General features: G+C 42.3%; 1 protein-coding gene and 1 long non-coding RNA gene across 3 annotated transcripts in view; one reads left to right on the top strand and one right to left on the bottom strand.

The window, feature by feature from the left end:
* The window catches only part of LOC129385288 (uncharacterized), a 482,098-nt gene that overhangs the window by 321,873 nt on the left and 145,341 nt on the right, over positions 1–14,884 (top strand). The gene's annotated exons all lie outside the window — the stretch shown is intronic.
* LOC126533105 (uncharacterized) overlaps positions 3,036–14,884 on the bottom strand; it is a 43,439-nt gene continuing 31,590 nt past the window's right edge. Inside the window, exons 11-13 of the mRNA XM_072289274.1 lie at positions 9,635–9,697; positions 6,754–6,807; positions 3,036–3,348 (exon numbers count right to left, since the gene is read on the bottom strand). Coding sequence (XP_072145375.1) covers positions 3,344–3,348; positions 6,754–6,807; positions 9,635–9,697 — 122 coding nt within the window. The 3' untranslated portion in view covers positions 3,036–3,343. The remainder of the gene's footprint in view (positions 3,349–6,753; positions 6,808–9,634; positions 9,698–14,884) is intronic.

The raw sequence follows: 14,884 nt of genomic DNA, 5'->3' as shown, positions 1-14,884 counted from the left end.
GACATTCTTCCGAGAGGGCAGCATTGTTATTTACCTTGATACAATGCAACCGTGGCGACTGTTTCATTCTTCTATTTACGTCTTTTCTCCTTTTCTCCAACTGGACAAGGTCCATTGTTCTTGAATCGAAGGCAACACAGCACGCAGAAACAAATGGCGATAGCTCATGAAAAACAAGCGGACCCAATTTTACGGGTGCTCGTTTCGCTTTTAAACGTAGCAAATGCAGTAAATGCTACCATCATGATTAACTATTTGTTCATGTGCGCACGACTTGGTACATAGTCTTACTGTGGGATAAAGGTGAAAGTCGAGAAAAATATTGCCTAGGTTTATGGACGATCACCGTAGCCCAAAATAGGTGACGACAATTTCTGCAAGGAGGAGTGCCATGGTTATCCCCCTCCTTCTGGCATGTGCGTTGGGACGTTTTGAGGTGCTCCTGTAGACAGCCTGCTTCGGTGAATCGCGAACTGTGGTCGCGGACCTAGTGCCATACCCTTCACTGTCGAGGACACAGCTGGGTGCCAGCAATTGGCCATTCCGTTTTGCGTGGTTATCCGCCATTATCTCGAAAAGGTTCTTTGAAGGCAAAGCTTTCTTTTCTGGCTATTCTTCATTATGGGCCGTAGAAATGTGTGCCACCTAGTAGAGCTCGGAGGGAGCATTCCGCAGAAGCCCCCTCATAAAAGGAAAATAACTCCAAAAAAGAGGCTTTCAAGAGTCCTCTAGGAACAAAGCGTTTCCACGCGCTTTGGGCACGCGTGGTTTGGTGCGACAGGAGAGGCGTGTTGATTCGACAGAAGGAAATGGAGGGCTGGGGGGATAGAGGGGGCACGCGAAGTATAACGTTACGTTTAGTCCTGTTTGCCTCCACGAGGATAATTGCGCAACAGGAAGACGACAAATACAAGAGGACGGCCCTGATCGTCGCCGAGGACTATCAAGTCGGCCTTCACAAATCCCAAAAAGTCTGGCACCTAGAGCTTCAAATATATATCTCTTCTCAAAAGTTGTTTTGCCCCAGCTTCTAAATGTACACGGCAGCATCAAAATAACGGCTGTAATCTCTAGAATCCACAGCAAGAGCCTTCCAACAAACAATCAGGAGCATCAATGGAAGTGGTCCCACCGCCATACCATGCTCCTGAATGGGTCACGCAATTTCTCAATGATATGACAGCCTAGGCAATGCAACAACAAGCTCAGTGGCAGACCCAAGCTTTACAGGCAAAAGTTATGAAGCAATCCGATCAAATGAAACAGGCACAGCACGATATGGCGCAACAGTTCACGCAAGCTCTCCAGAAACTGCAGGATCAAATTATGGCCATTTTTTACCAGCATCGAGAGGTCGTGAACCAACCGCAGTGGTCACAATGCAGTGCCAATGCAGACCGCAGTACTCTTGTAGTGGAACCGCCGCTAGGTCAACCGGTGCACCACCCAACTCAACGCCCCTTCTGAGCGTATGGGTAGGCCGACGGTGTTTCTGTGGTAAGAAACAAGGGGTACCACTCCTGGCATCCGGGGCTCCGAATGGCATTTTCAAATAAGCATATTACACGTGAAGACTGGAAAAAAGATATGGCACCAATAGAGAGAAGAGGAAGCTGAAGCACAGGTCGCTGCCTTTGTGCGCTGGTATGTACCGCATGCACAGCTCGACCCATCTAAGTACTGTAGCAATATCCAAGATGAGATGGCGGTGTGACGTAAACTGAGAGGTCGTCAAATAATACTTGTGTCCGCCTACCTTCGTCCCGAAGCGAACTGCTACAAGAAAGGTGGTGAGAATAAACGTAATTTTGCACGGTTGCGTAAACTGTGAGACGTATATCCGAAGGATCGAGTATTTGTGGGAGGAGGCTTCAACGCTCTTCATCAAAACTGGGAATATGACAGGAATTCAAAGAGGGGACGCATACTATTTGAAGAAATTGAAGCACATGACGGTGTCTAGGCGAACGACTTGGACTTCTCCACTCCTCACGTACTCCACTCTGGGTCCCGCGAGAGCATGCCTGACTTAACTTAAGCGACACCGGGACTTGTGATTGACTGGAGGCATGGTGCAGACCTTATTGGCAACGATCACTACCTAATCTGGATTGAACTCTAGGCGAAGGCCACTGCACAGAAGGAAGGAAGGACGTCAGTCGTAGATTGCAACATGTACCGTTCTATTTTGAAGTAAGGTATGCGACGGTCTAGTTCGTGTTCATTCATGGCGTTTAACAGCGCGAACTTGAACAAAGGACGGCGAAAGACACAGACGTAGACAAGTGCCGACTTCCAACTGAAGTTTTATTCAAGAAAAAACAAGCACATCTGCGGGATGCGCATGCGCGATTTTGTACCAGCGCTGGCTCATATCTATGACAATGTCATGCCTGTTTTGAAGCTTCCAACAAGAGCACACCGTTCCTCGAGAAGGTGTCAACAGCAACTCGGGAAGCCACTGAAGATATTGAAGTGGACGGGCCTCTTCCTACATCTGACAAGCAACTCCTCAATTTGCGCGGCCTGCGAGCGGTGTTACATGTCGTATACATCGAGAACGGGAAATAACACGTCGACTTTCTCAAGGTTCGTAACAAGACAGCGCAGGCGTGTCGTTATGTCAAGGACCTTGACTGAGAATGATAGCGCGACCACTGCGCCTCGCTTAACAAACCATTTCATCGTTCAATTCTTAGTTGTCGTCCGACAAGCATAAAGAATTATGAAAGGTGTATTTTTATAGTTATTTCGTATAAACTCGTGACGCTGATGAATTATTGGTTACCTTTACAAGAAAGCAGCTCCGTTCGACGAGCGTTTTGACCACACTGCTTGAATAATTTACGTTTCCTTTCTATGATGGGTGTCATGTCTGTGCGTCATAAAACTAATGACAAGTGCTCCGTTCTTTAAGGGCGTTCAGAAAAAGAATGAGCAGGAGATTCGCGAAATTCCAGAATAGTGGTCGAGTTGGGGAGAAATAATACTTTAGCAACTTGACAGGCCACAGACAAAGAAAGAACAAACAGGAGTTGTTGCAATACTTGCAACATTTTTTTTATTAGAACCAGGATTTTGGTGAATAAACTTAAATACTAGAATATATTGAGCATACAGAATTATTAAACTGCTCACAGCAGAAAAGAAACTGGAATAAATCAGGTGCCATTAAAAGTGGGATTCGTAAAGAGAGTGTAAAACGCAAAAATATCTTTACAGTTGGCAAGAACTTTTGCTTGTTGCTATATTGAACTGAGTCACGACAAATGCATGCCCTTTCAGTGTCGGCCTTCTACAGCAGAAGATGAAGTGGCAGCTTGGTCATGATGCCTGTGTCTCATTAGTCTGGAAATCAAGAGAGTAAAAGAGCAATATAATAAATCATTTATAGAACTATAGAAGTCTCAGTAAGAACAAATGATCAGCGAGAAAGAATACGATTCAACAACTTTTAACGTCATAAGCAAAAAAATTATGAGAATGCCGAATAGTGTGGAGCTCGTCTCATCAAATCACCCGTCAGCCACGCTTTGAAAACGGCCGAAGCTGGCGAGGCCTGTATCGCCCACATGCATGATTCATATCATGTCCACCAGGGCCGGCAGGATGTCGAGCAGCGTTCGGAGGTCCTGGTGCGCAACAGAGTCACCCAACAAAAAACGTTGTTGTCGTTGTGTTGTTGTGGTGTGAACCTCTCCTCTTGTCGTTTGTGTTTATTGGCTGGTTTTTTCCTTCAAAAAACGCGTGGCTGCAGAGACTTTTGATGAATACAACGAGCGTTTCGTATTTGTTACTGGAAGGCCAAGAAAAGTTTAGTCGGCGTAATTGTGCGTTAGATACGAAGCAAATGAGATGCGTAATATGTGCATAGTAAACATGAAAAATAGACAGATTAACATATAAAATGTGCATTTAATTCATCGGATCATTTCTATCAATGTTGAAATGATCCGATGAATTAAATGGCGGCTTGACAGAGCTGGGACCTCCATAATATTTATACCTCGAATAATAATACTAATACTTCGTTAGCGTCGGCGCTTGTTTGGAATCTTCGTTTTATTTAAAGGGTAGCTTTCTTGCCGAGTTCTAGGCACAGTTTCGTACGTATCTGGCATCTAACGCCAAACGCATTTAACGGGATCGTGGTGCCACCTAGCAAAGGTACAGCTAAGAACTATTTTACGAGTTTACCGTTTAAAACATAGAGGTTTATACAATAATCTCTATGGGTAACTGTGGCGCTAGTTTCCACAGAAACTGCAAGGAGTGCGATTCACACAGCATTAGAAGGATTGTCAGTACATAGGTTTCCCTATAGTTCGTTTTCCTTGGCTTTAAACGGTTTCGCGATTTTGCGAACTCATCATTCTCAAAAGACAACGGTGTTATAATAATTAAATAATCGTTAATAAATCGTCAGACGGTGGAATTCGAACGCAGGACCGCTATGGCACCCAAGCCTGATGTTGAAACCATTACGTCACGGATGCATGTGTCGACGAAGCGACATGGAACGCCCTTTCTCGTCGGCAAGCCACGATGAGCCACGTTGAGGCACTTGGTGCATTTCGATTCAAGCGTCTTTGCTTTCTTTAGATCGCTATCATCATCCCGGTTGCATTAGAAGCTGACACATCAGAAACACCACGAGTGCAACAAAACACTGCAGATCACCGCTGAAAATGTAAACATGTCATGTATACGAAGAATGCAGTGAATGTAAGCATGTGCATATAACCCAGCCTATCTTTGATTATACATCCAGCTTATCTATGATGTGCTGCAAATAAAATAATTTCTTCTTAAGACACACTGCTCATTAATGCTAGTATTTAGTCCTTTTATTGTTCCAGACATGTACTCCGTCACATGGCTGAGGAGATGGAGAAAGAAAGTCACTGCATCGCGGGTTGACAGCGCTGGCATCTGCATTAATATTTATACCTCGAATAACAATACTAATATTTATACCTCGGAAACCATAATTCATACGCAGACAAACGTGGTACATGACCCAATCACACCAAGAATGCTTCGTTTTATGTGGATGTCAACTGGAGTTTCTTCTTCTCTTCCTCTTCTGTTGCGCGACAGCCTTTCGTGGGTGGTTTTGCGCTTTCTGCACTTGATTATGTAGCGTAGTAACGTGTCATAATCGGTGAAAACGCAGGCGGTGCCTCTGACGTTAGAGCGTCCATGCATGCGACCTTGATTCTCTGGCAGGAAGCGCGGCTTCCTCGCGAAGACGAGCTCGCGAAGTTTCGCTGGAAATTTCGGAACTTTTCGAGCCATTCACTGGTTTGATGCTTTGCAGGCTCGATTATCGGCGTGTGATCTATGCACCACGCTTACTCTGTTTCCAACAGCCAAAGTTAGCTTGGTGAGGGTGCCCTTGAACCGAACAGGATGCCCATTCGTTTGTGGTAACAGACAAAACTAATGCTTCTTGACAAAGAAACTAACCAGCTGGCCTTTCATTCAGTGCCATATGTGGCACTGATTATACCGCGAGCAATTTCAGACCGCTCATGTTACACTCAAATGTGAGCACACTTTATCAATTCTTGCATAAATAAATCTCGCAGTTTTTTATGGTAACGTGTTAGAAGCTCCATCGCTCTGATAAAAAATTATGTTACAGCACCCCAAAGAAAAGATAATGTCAGAGATTTGAAGAGAAACCGCCCAAGAACACAACAACCGTAGAGGTATAAGTTAAACCTCACTAAAACAATTAAGCGTAGCAAACAATGAAAATTCTTTATATAACGCTTCTAGCTTCAAAAGACGCCCCTATAAAATGTAATAGGTGACAGAGGTTTTTTAAACATGAGCATGGATATCTGGCGAGAAAATACTATTTTACCCCTAATTGTGCGCTAATTATATTAGATCATGTCAATGAACACAGAAAAGCACATCCATTTCGCATGGCCACAAAAATAGGAAAAATAAATCCCCTCAATTGTAGTGTCACAGAAGGCGGCGCCAAGCACTAATTCCTTTACGTTTTGACGCAAACTTCTGTCTGCGCTCGGGAAAATGGCTGCAACTGAAAAAGCAGTCCCAGCGCGTGCCGGCTGTTTGCCAAGAATCCGTTCACCTTTTCCTCTATTCTGAAGCCAACTATAGCCTACTAGAAAATTATGAAGAAACACCTTAGCCAAGTCGCCTACTGGCAGATCCCTCTTTCTTAACAACGAGCAAGCGGTTGTAACGTCGTGTCCAAACTCTACATGGCAACTTCCATAAAGCATCGCATGCTCATATTTTGCAGGTGACCAGAGCTTTTCAACCTGAATAACGGCAAAAGTAGGCTTGGGTGTAGTAGTCGCTATTCTTTAGTTAAAAAGCAGCATCCATGATGTTAAAATTTGCCATAGCACGACGCCTCGCGGCGCTGTTTTGTATATTGCTGGTTCCCGTACAGACTAGTATACGAGTGATGTATTTTTTAGACATTCATTATCCTTCATATTCGCATTCTTGAGAAAATACCATTAGTTGTTCTGGGCTATTGTTATTTAGGGAAGTGAACGCGTGTTAGCAAATAAATGTGAAAATGCACATCGTTACGAAAATCACCATACGCTTAGGATTGCTTGCGCAACAAAAGAAGCACACACAGGAAAGCAGCGCGTTAATCCAGTATGGCTGACTCCCTCCTATGATTTCATTTGTGTATCGCTTAGCCTAAATGAAAATTTTTGTATAAGCTGTTCTACGCATGTGACAAAAGATACATACTTTGTTTCTTTTCCTTTTTAAGCTTCCCGTCCTTGGAATCCTTCTCACCATCATCTGTATAGATCAATGAGCAGACATGAAGCTTCTCTCCGATGAATTAGAAAAGGTAGGTGGTGCTTTGCGTTGATGAGCACGTACTATTCATTGAGATAGCACTGTTAATTCACTGATTGCATCACGGTTTTTATATACAACGGAGTGAACACTGCGAGCAACACAGCAAAGCCAACGTTTCTAGATTGTGGGAACCAGTGAGCGTACGCGTATCATACTAAAGCCAGCAGGTCGTGTTACTTCCCATACTGAATAGCTTAGTTTTGCTCGTATGCCTCCTCAAGTACTACGCGTAGTACACAGTAGATACTGCTGTATTGTACAATGTAGAAATTTACATTTCTTCTTACGTCTTTCCTGATTTGCATTTATCAACGTCTCCAGGCTTCGCCTTTATTTTTTATTCAGCTTGGCACTTAATTACAAGTGACATAGTCAAGGTCTGCTGCACTCGAGATATCAGATTTACTTCGAATCGAGAAATTTCGACAATTTCCAATATTTTATTGCGGCCGTTCTATTGAACTTTGAAAGAAAACCTGTCATGGCCAAAATCACCTGATCATTTAGAAGGTTGGTGGGTTTTAGCCAGTTGCAGCATGGCTCAATGACTGTTTCATCGTAGGGTTGTTTTTGCCAGACGAACAAGTTCTGGCGGCCAGCGCAGTAGCACCAGCAGCATACAGCTGACTCAAGCTGAATATCAATACATAGCAGGAATTTTTGTGACAGGACGTCACTTAACGTGTAGAGTAGTTGTACTTTGTGTCTAACACAAGCATTAATTTTTTCAATGAATTGAATTAGGTGCCCAAGTCATGCGAGATGCCTATCTCAGGCTCGCTGTATGTATTAAGACGCGTGCTTACGAGAGCGTCAAGTATTGGCGACCTTGTACTAAAAATTTATTTAAGTACTCTGTAACCTTCATATTTAATGACGCCACAAGGGATTTATTATTCTCAAAGGATTATATCGAAACGGAAATAGAAGATACAAGGTGTGTGAGTATTTTGACGAGAGAAATTTAAATTAAGTCATAAACAAGAGCGTTGAAACCTTTTACTGAAAGAGAGATTAATGAATGGTCTTTATTTGAACATCGCACTAGTCCTTGGTTTTTCTAGGCATATATCGGTCGAATTCTCGTGCATCTCATCTGTGCAAAGCGAAACTTGCGTGCTCCTACAATGTTGAAATGTTGAACTTACGGACAGTACTCAAAATACAAGCTAATAATTGCAGGATGTGTGTGTGTGTGTGTGTGTGTGTGTGTGTGTGCGTGTGTGCGTGTGTGCGTGTGTGCGTGTGTGTGTGTGTGTGTGTGTGTGTGTGTGTGTGTGTGTGTGTGTGTGTGTGTGTGTGTGTGTGTGTGTGTGTGTGAGTGAGTGTGTGTGTTGCTAGTAGCAACTCGATAGAAGTTCTTTAAATAAGCTCTCCTTGACACATGAAATACTACACTAAATTTCATTTCTGTTTTCATTGCGCCGGTCTTACTTTCACTCATTCTTAATTTCATAGACGAAATTAGAAACATCTCTCAATTTGATTTGCAGGAGCAATTGCAAGCATAAAATGAAATTGTCATACTTTGGGTGTTTCAACTTAAATGCAATATCTACCTCTTCTCCGTGATATTTATTTTACATTAAAACATTGTCTCTATTAAAGCTTGACATGAAAGCTGCAATTTCCATAATTACAACAGCGCAAACTACGAAGACAAAGGGGAGACATAAAGTGGTGATTAGTTTCGACAACCGTTTCGTACATGTTTTGGGATAAGATAACGTATACCATTTGTATGAATTACAGAAACTTGAGTATAACCTAAATGACGTCGCATCGAAGTAATGTCTTCAATCGAGTGAGCAAATGATGTTTGATCCTTTAGTACAGCCCTTTATTAGCAATTCGCATGACCTCAATTCAAGCTGCGAAAATTAGTGCTGACAGGCCAGCCGACCGTATTCTCACATCGCACACTATTACAACCGTAGACTGTCGTAAAATTTGAGGAGTTCGTCATCTATATAAAACATTCATGCCATCTCTTGTCGAGAAATAACAGAATGTTGGCGATTATGAAATCCTTAATGCAGCCACTTAATTTGATCAGCACAACTATAGCTCGTAACACAGAAATAGCGGTGAGCTTATGCGGTGGAAAATCCGCTACAGAGAAGTCAGTAGCCGATAGCGCCATGGCTGAATTTAGCGCCTGGGCAAAACGCCCGATCAAAGATAGCAAAAAAGAAAGAGGTGCCTTGGGATGATTTCATGATTGGAATGTACAGTCGCGCACAACGAAAATGCAAGCTGCCGAATTTAGATACAAAGATAACTTTAAGGTATTTATTCGATTTAATAATGGGTATAATATACTCTGTAATCAAGCATATGCACTCCCTGAATTAAACATGATCTGGAACATAAGTTTTGCGCTATCATTAGCCGTTTCATCTTGGTTTCCTTGTTCCATTTGTGAGTGCCAGTGCATCCGCAGGAGACAGCACTGACTGCCAATGGTATAACAAATTAAGTGACGAAACCAGAATACTCATGTAGAAGCTAATAAGCATGCTCTCAACTTATACGTTTCGAACGAACAATTTCTCAGCCAATCAACAGACCGGTCATTGAAACCCACCAGAAGGGCCCTGAACAGTGCTTAGCTCTTTGGATGACAATGTTCATGCTGTTACCTCCGTAAGAGTTGAGCATTTCACCAAAAATCTTGGCTGTTGCAGTCATCCAAATTCCTCAGTGCAGCCTTCGTATGTCCCAATAATGATCATGGTTAAGCGGAGGCTGCACTAATACTCACCGGTGTTTTCTGCGTCATCTGTATCTGATCCGCTTCCTCCGCCAGTATCCTCCGTGCCGGAGTCTATAAAAAGGCTGTGGTTACAAAACTTCAAAGTGGCGCGCGTCGGCCATCTCTGGCCCTTGAGCGAAAGAAAAATGATAAATTATATCAAAACTTCAAGTGCTACAAGTATATACAGATCCAGACGAACGTCGCGCGTTGTGTTTCTTGATGGTGCTAAGCGCTGCTGCAAATGCATTAAATGTAGCAACTTCCACCTGAGAACTTAAACGGCTCTGCCGGAGAAATGGTTCAGAAAACGAATTGTCCAGTGTGATCTTAAGATGAATATTCCTAAGTTAGTGGCCAAAGCTCGCAAATTAACCATTACTACTTTCCGGTGATGACATCAGACTCGTGTTTACTTATGTGACATAACAAAACCAGAATTCCGCGTGCTCTTTTCTGTCTATATGCTAGAAATACGCAAATATAGACTAGTGAGTGGCTACATATAGGCGAGCCTATAGATATATATATATATATATATATATATATATATATATATATATATATATATATATATATATATATGCTAGTGACCAAGATTGTTCACCAAACAATACTTAAAAGGTTTTCGATTCCGCAGCATCTTCGAATATTGTTTACCTGCTTTCATTCTGTTTACTATTTTATAAGCACCATTAACTGCTTCTCACGGCTTTAGGTGTGTGTCAGGTATGGCGTAAGCTACGCTGAAGGCTGACAATGAGGGTTCTCCAAGTACACACAGCTGCTAAGCGCTCCTATAGTATACGTTCAGTTCCTTGCTTGCCGTGACAATTGAAGATGCGTGCGTGAAAGTGACTCGCGAGCACTGAGCCCAATTTTCACGCTCTTGGCACCCCCCGTGGACGTTAACGCGGGAAAACGGGAAAACTTTCACTTTCTGAGTGGCTTACTACTTGGCATATCTTTAACAATAGCGCGCAGATCGGCGCAGGCATCGTGTAAATGGGAAAATAGCAGCGCTCCACTAGCCATGGGATGTCGCGCAGAGAACGCCCTCACGCGATTCTTTTGCACCCGCAAACGGTTATTTCGATGCTGCTACCAGGAGTCTAAAAAAAATAATGTTACACGACGGAATTTCAATTCATGTGATGGAGACTCACAATGACATCCCTGACAGTCATCAGCTGTTCGGAAGCGAGTGGCGGTTACTGGATTTTAATGGCTGTCTAATTATTATCCCATGCAGATGTTTGCAACGTTCCACATCTTATTCATGATGTATCTTTAACATAGAGTGAAAATTTCCTGCCCGACTCCCAGCGTATTTCTGTAGAAAATTGTGGCGAGGTATTTTGTTTATTTGTCAATATTCTGTTCTCTTATTCTGTTTCTTATTGGCAGTATTTCGCTTTTATTGTTTGCTGCACTTTTCAGTAAAGTTCGTATCATGCAAAGCATATTTAGTACTACACTGTAAAATGTACTTTGTTTTTCATTTATTTCACTGTAAGCACATTTCATGAGTGTTTTTAGTAAAATATAGCCTAGTATTGTAACACTGTGGCATATTCAATGAAATGTCTTCAATAAATTCTTTAATAAAGGTTAGCTTTTATAATAAGAACAGCTTATTGCCACGCTAAAAACATCTACACAGCTATAACAGGTCGCATGCAGAAAGCTTGTCCGCCCGGCAACAGCGAGTAACGTGGCAACGTTTCTATTGTAAAAGTAACGTTCCCTTGCTGCCACAATTACGGCAAGAGTAGGCAAGCAGACTAGACGTCACGTATAAGCCGCAGCTGCTCCTTTACCGAGATGGGGTAAAAAAAAGACATATGAAAATCACTTGTGGCAGAGTTTGTGACTGTTTCAGAAACCTTCACGTTCATAAAATAATTTCCAACATAGTTGTGCAATATGTTGAAAGAACAGTTCACCCAGTATTTTTGAAAATTCTGACCGAACGCATCTCACAATGAATGTCGACGCGAATGCGATTAGCTAGGTAGGCGGGTATTGCCCCCACCTCACCCCAAACTGAAACGCCGCCAGGCAGTCGTCTGGCAACATCTGCAGACACAAACTTTCCCCAGTCCAGTGCGATTGCGGGACATTTTTCCCGCGCAATACCCGAGTGCTCTGTGCAAGTTATGTCAGGCAACTATGTCGACGCTCTCAAACATGTTGTGGGAATGTCGTGCTATACCAGCTACAATGGCAGTAGATCCGAAGGCTCTTGCGTTGAAGTGGGCAGCCGCTCTGCGCAGCTCCAACCTCAAAACGCAAGAGTAGACTGTCCAGCAGGCCCGAGAGGGGGCGACGAGGCAAAGCCTCGAAGTCCCCACATGGGAGACCTGAGCCCGGGTCGTTAAACTCTGCCGAATTTAAAATAATGTTGTTTCCATCCATCTTAGCGCTCAACCGATGTAGCAACCCATCGCGTGTTACCACAGCTAAAACGCGTCACGTGCGAGGCGCGCATGCAGCCGGGCTCCTTTCTCGCACATCTCTCTGCACACGCTGCATCATCTGGCGGCGGCGCTTTCAAGTCCGCGCGTCACATGTGTGAGCATATATAATCAGACGAGACTGCCTGAGTATACGTGACACGGGTTTGATTCCGACCAGTTCCGGGGAGCTTTTATTTTTTTTTATTGAAGATCGGCACACACCTAGATGCACATACCCATAGCTGCATATAGAGAAGAAACAGTTTTTCTTTTTTTTTTTTGAGGTGGTTATTCGGATACTGAAGTTATTAACCAAGGTGTGCCACAAGGCTCCATACTAGGTCCCTTACTATTCTCTATTTATATTAATGATTTACCCACTTGTATTAAGTCGACAGAATGTGCACTATGCGCAGACGATACTACTATCTCGTTGCGTGACAATTCTTTAACAACCTTTATGATTAAACTAAACAATGAGCTTCATAATATTGCTGCTTGGTGTTCGTCCAGTCAATTAATTATCAATCCTTCAAAAACTCAATTCGTGATTTTCCGATCTACCCAAAGAATACTACCTGGCTTGCCTGAGATAACTCTAGATGGTCATCACATTCCAGTCTCCGACTGTGTATCATTTTTGGGCATCAAATTAGATTCTAACCTTAAGTTTCCTCAACACATTGCCTTCATTAGGCAAAAGTGTACCTTCTGCATTAGAGCATTAATCAAATCAAGACCATACTTTTCTAAAGACACATTATTAGCATTATACTTTGCCTTCATTCACAGTCAAATTAATTATGGCATTGTTTCCTGGGGAAACACGTATAACTGTCATACCTCGCCTATTCAGCACTTACAAAACCAAGCAATACGCATTATCACTAACAGTGGTTTTTTCACGAGTGCTACTCCTCTACTTCATGAAAATAACATCCTTTTAAAGAACTTGTTGAAATATCATCTAATAATTTTGTTTTATAAATTATTACTAAACAGCTCTCATACCCATTCATTGATTATATGCACCTCATCAATATCAATAATACCAGCTTTGCACGTAACTCTAATGTCCTACCACCTATGGTTCATTCTAAATATGTAGAATCGACATCATCATTCGCTGCTATAAAACTGTAGAACGGTTTACCCGTCAGCACACAGTCTTCATCCTTTCATAGATTTAGTCATGCCCTTAAGCTGTTTTATATGTGTAACTAAGCTTACGTCATTCATTACGCTAGATTTGTCATTTGTATGTATTGAGCGTTTTTTTAATGCACTATAGACTTATATACATACAATTTGTTTTTATTGATATTATTTTTCTATGTTGTATTTTCGCGATTATGTTCGTTTGTTTTACTTGGCTTGCTCTTCTTCAATACATCTCTACATTGTTATTATTAACCGAGAATCGCGTTGCAGTCTTGGACTTTGGGACACTCCTCTGTATATTGTATCTTACCAATTCAATTTATTTAAAGAATAATAAACTGAAAATGAAATTGACCCAAGTTTACGTCACAGAGGTTCCGTCAGGAGTGGCACAACCCAGCGACCGACGTTGGTGCCACAGTCGGTTTGAAACCCGATTCCTTAAGCTGTCGTCTTGTGGTGAACCCAATTACCATACACAGGCCCAGGTTGGCGAGAAAACAATTACAGACGCAGATAGAAAGATAGGTGGATAAACACCGGAAATTATATGAAGTATCCTAAAAATGCTAATCGCATTAACAGTGTGTCTAAACTGTTTGGCTTGATGAGCAGCGATGATGTGATAAAACGGTACATAACGGAACGCTAGTCAAATAAAATGAATTCTAGAAGAGTTGATTGCTTGGCTAGTTGGTCGTCCATAATTGAAGTAGTAACATAGCGCTATGAAAACACGGAAACAAGAAATGTGTACAAGCACAAGCGCTTGTCCTCGTCTACCTTTCTTGTTTCCGTGTTTTTATCGCGCTAAGTTACTACTTCAGATACAATGACGACCGCTACAAGTACAATATCTGTAACCTTTTCATCTTTATATTTATTACAAGAAAGGCAAACAGCGCTCTTTGTGGCACAATCGCACATCTCGTTTGCAAAGGCATGGCCTTGCGTAGCTTTCTGACAGACGGCGTCAAAGTTTTCTTCTTTCCGTAAGTCCCAGTACGTTTTGACATAGCAGTATCAGTCCTACAAATCCACGACTTCGCATCCGATGGAGCATGATACGAGAACATTTTTGAGGGTGCAAGTCTTTTTCTCGCCCACACGAAAGCATTATTCTCTGCGCTAAAACGAACTATGTTTCTGACACAAAGCAGCGGCACATAACAATCGCTAAGATGTGCTGATTGGCATGGCTGTCTTCGTATGCATGTAAACATGCATGTATGCATATAAATCAAAATCCTGCCACCATTATTATGAGATTTTTTAGCGTTCTCTCTTCTCCTCACTCTAAATTTAAAACGCTGCCACAAAGATTTGATCGCTGCAGCATCCACATTCGGGAACTTATATGCACCCTTTCCACAAAATTAAATTTTGTGTTTTGTCATTGTGTTAAATATCTGGTTCATTTACAAGCAATTTTCGGTACAGAAGTCAGCACATCAGGTTTAAAAGAAAGCCATGGGGCACGCTAGGCATCTGTTCAACAGAACTCCGACACCGGAATTTGGTTTCTGTGGGGCTCTGTAAATTTATGCTCCTTCGCATTCTCACTTTCGTTAAATGTCTGCCAAACGGTTAGCTGATATTTTGAACTCTTAGTAAAAAATTTTATAAAGATTTTGTGATA

This window comes from Dermacentor andersoni, chromosome 7, assembly GCF_023375885.2.
Source record: "Dermacentor andersoni chromosome 7, qqDerAnde1_hic_scaffold, whole genome shotgun sequence".
In the NCBI taxonomy this organism is placed as follows: domain Eukaryota; kingdom Metazoa; phylum Arthropoda; class Arachnida; order Ixodida; family Ixodidae; genus Dermacentor; species Dermacentor andersoni.
This window is presented reverse-complemented; position numbering and strand designations above follow the sequence as displayed.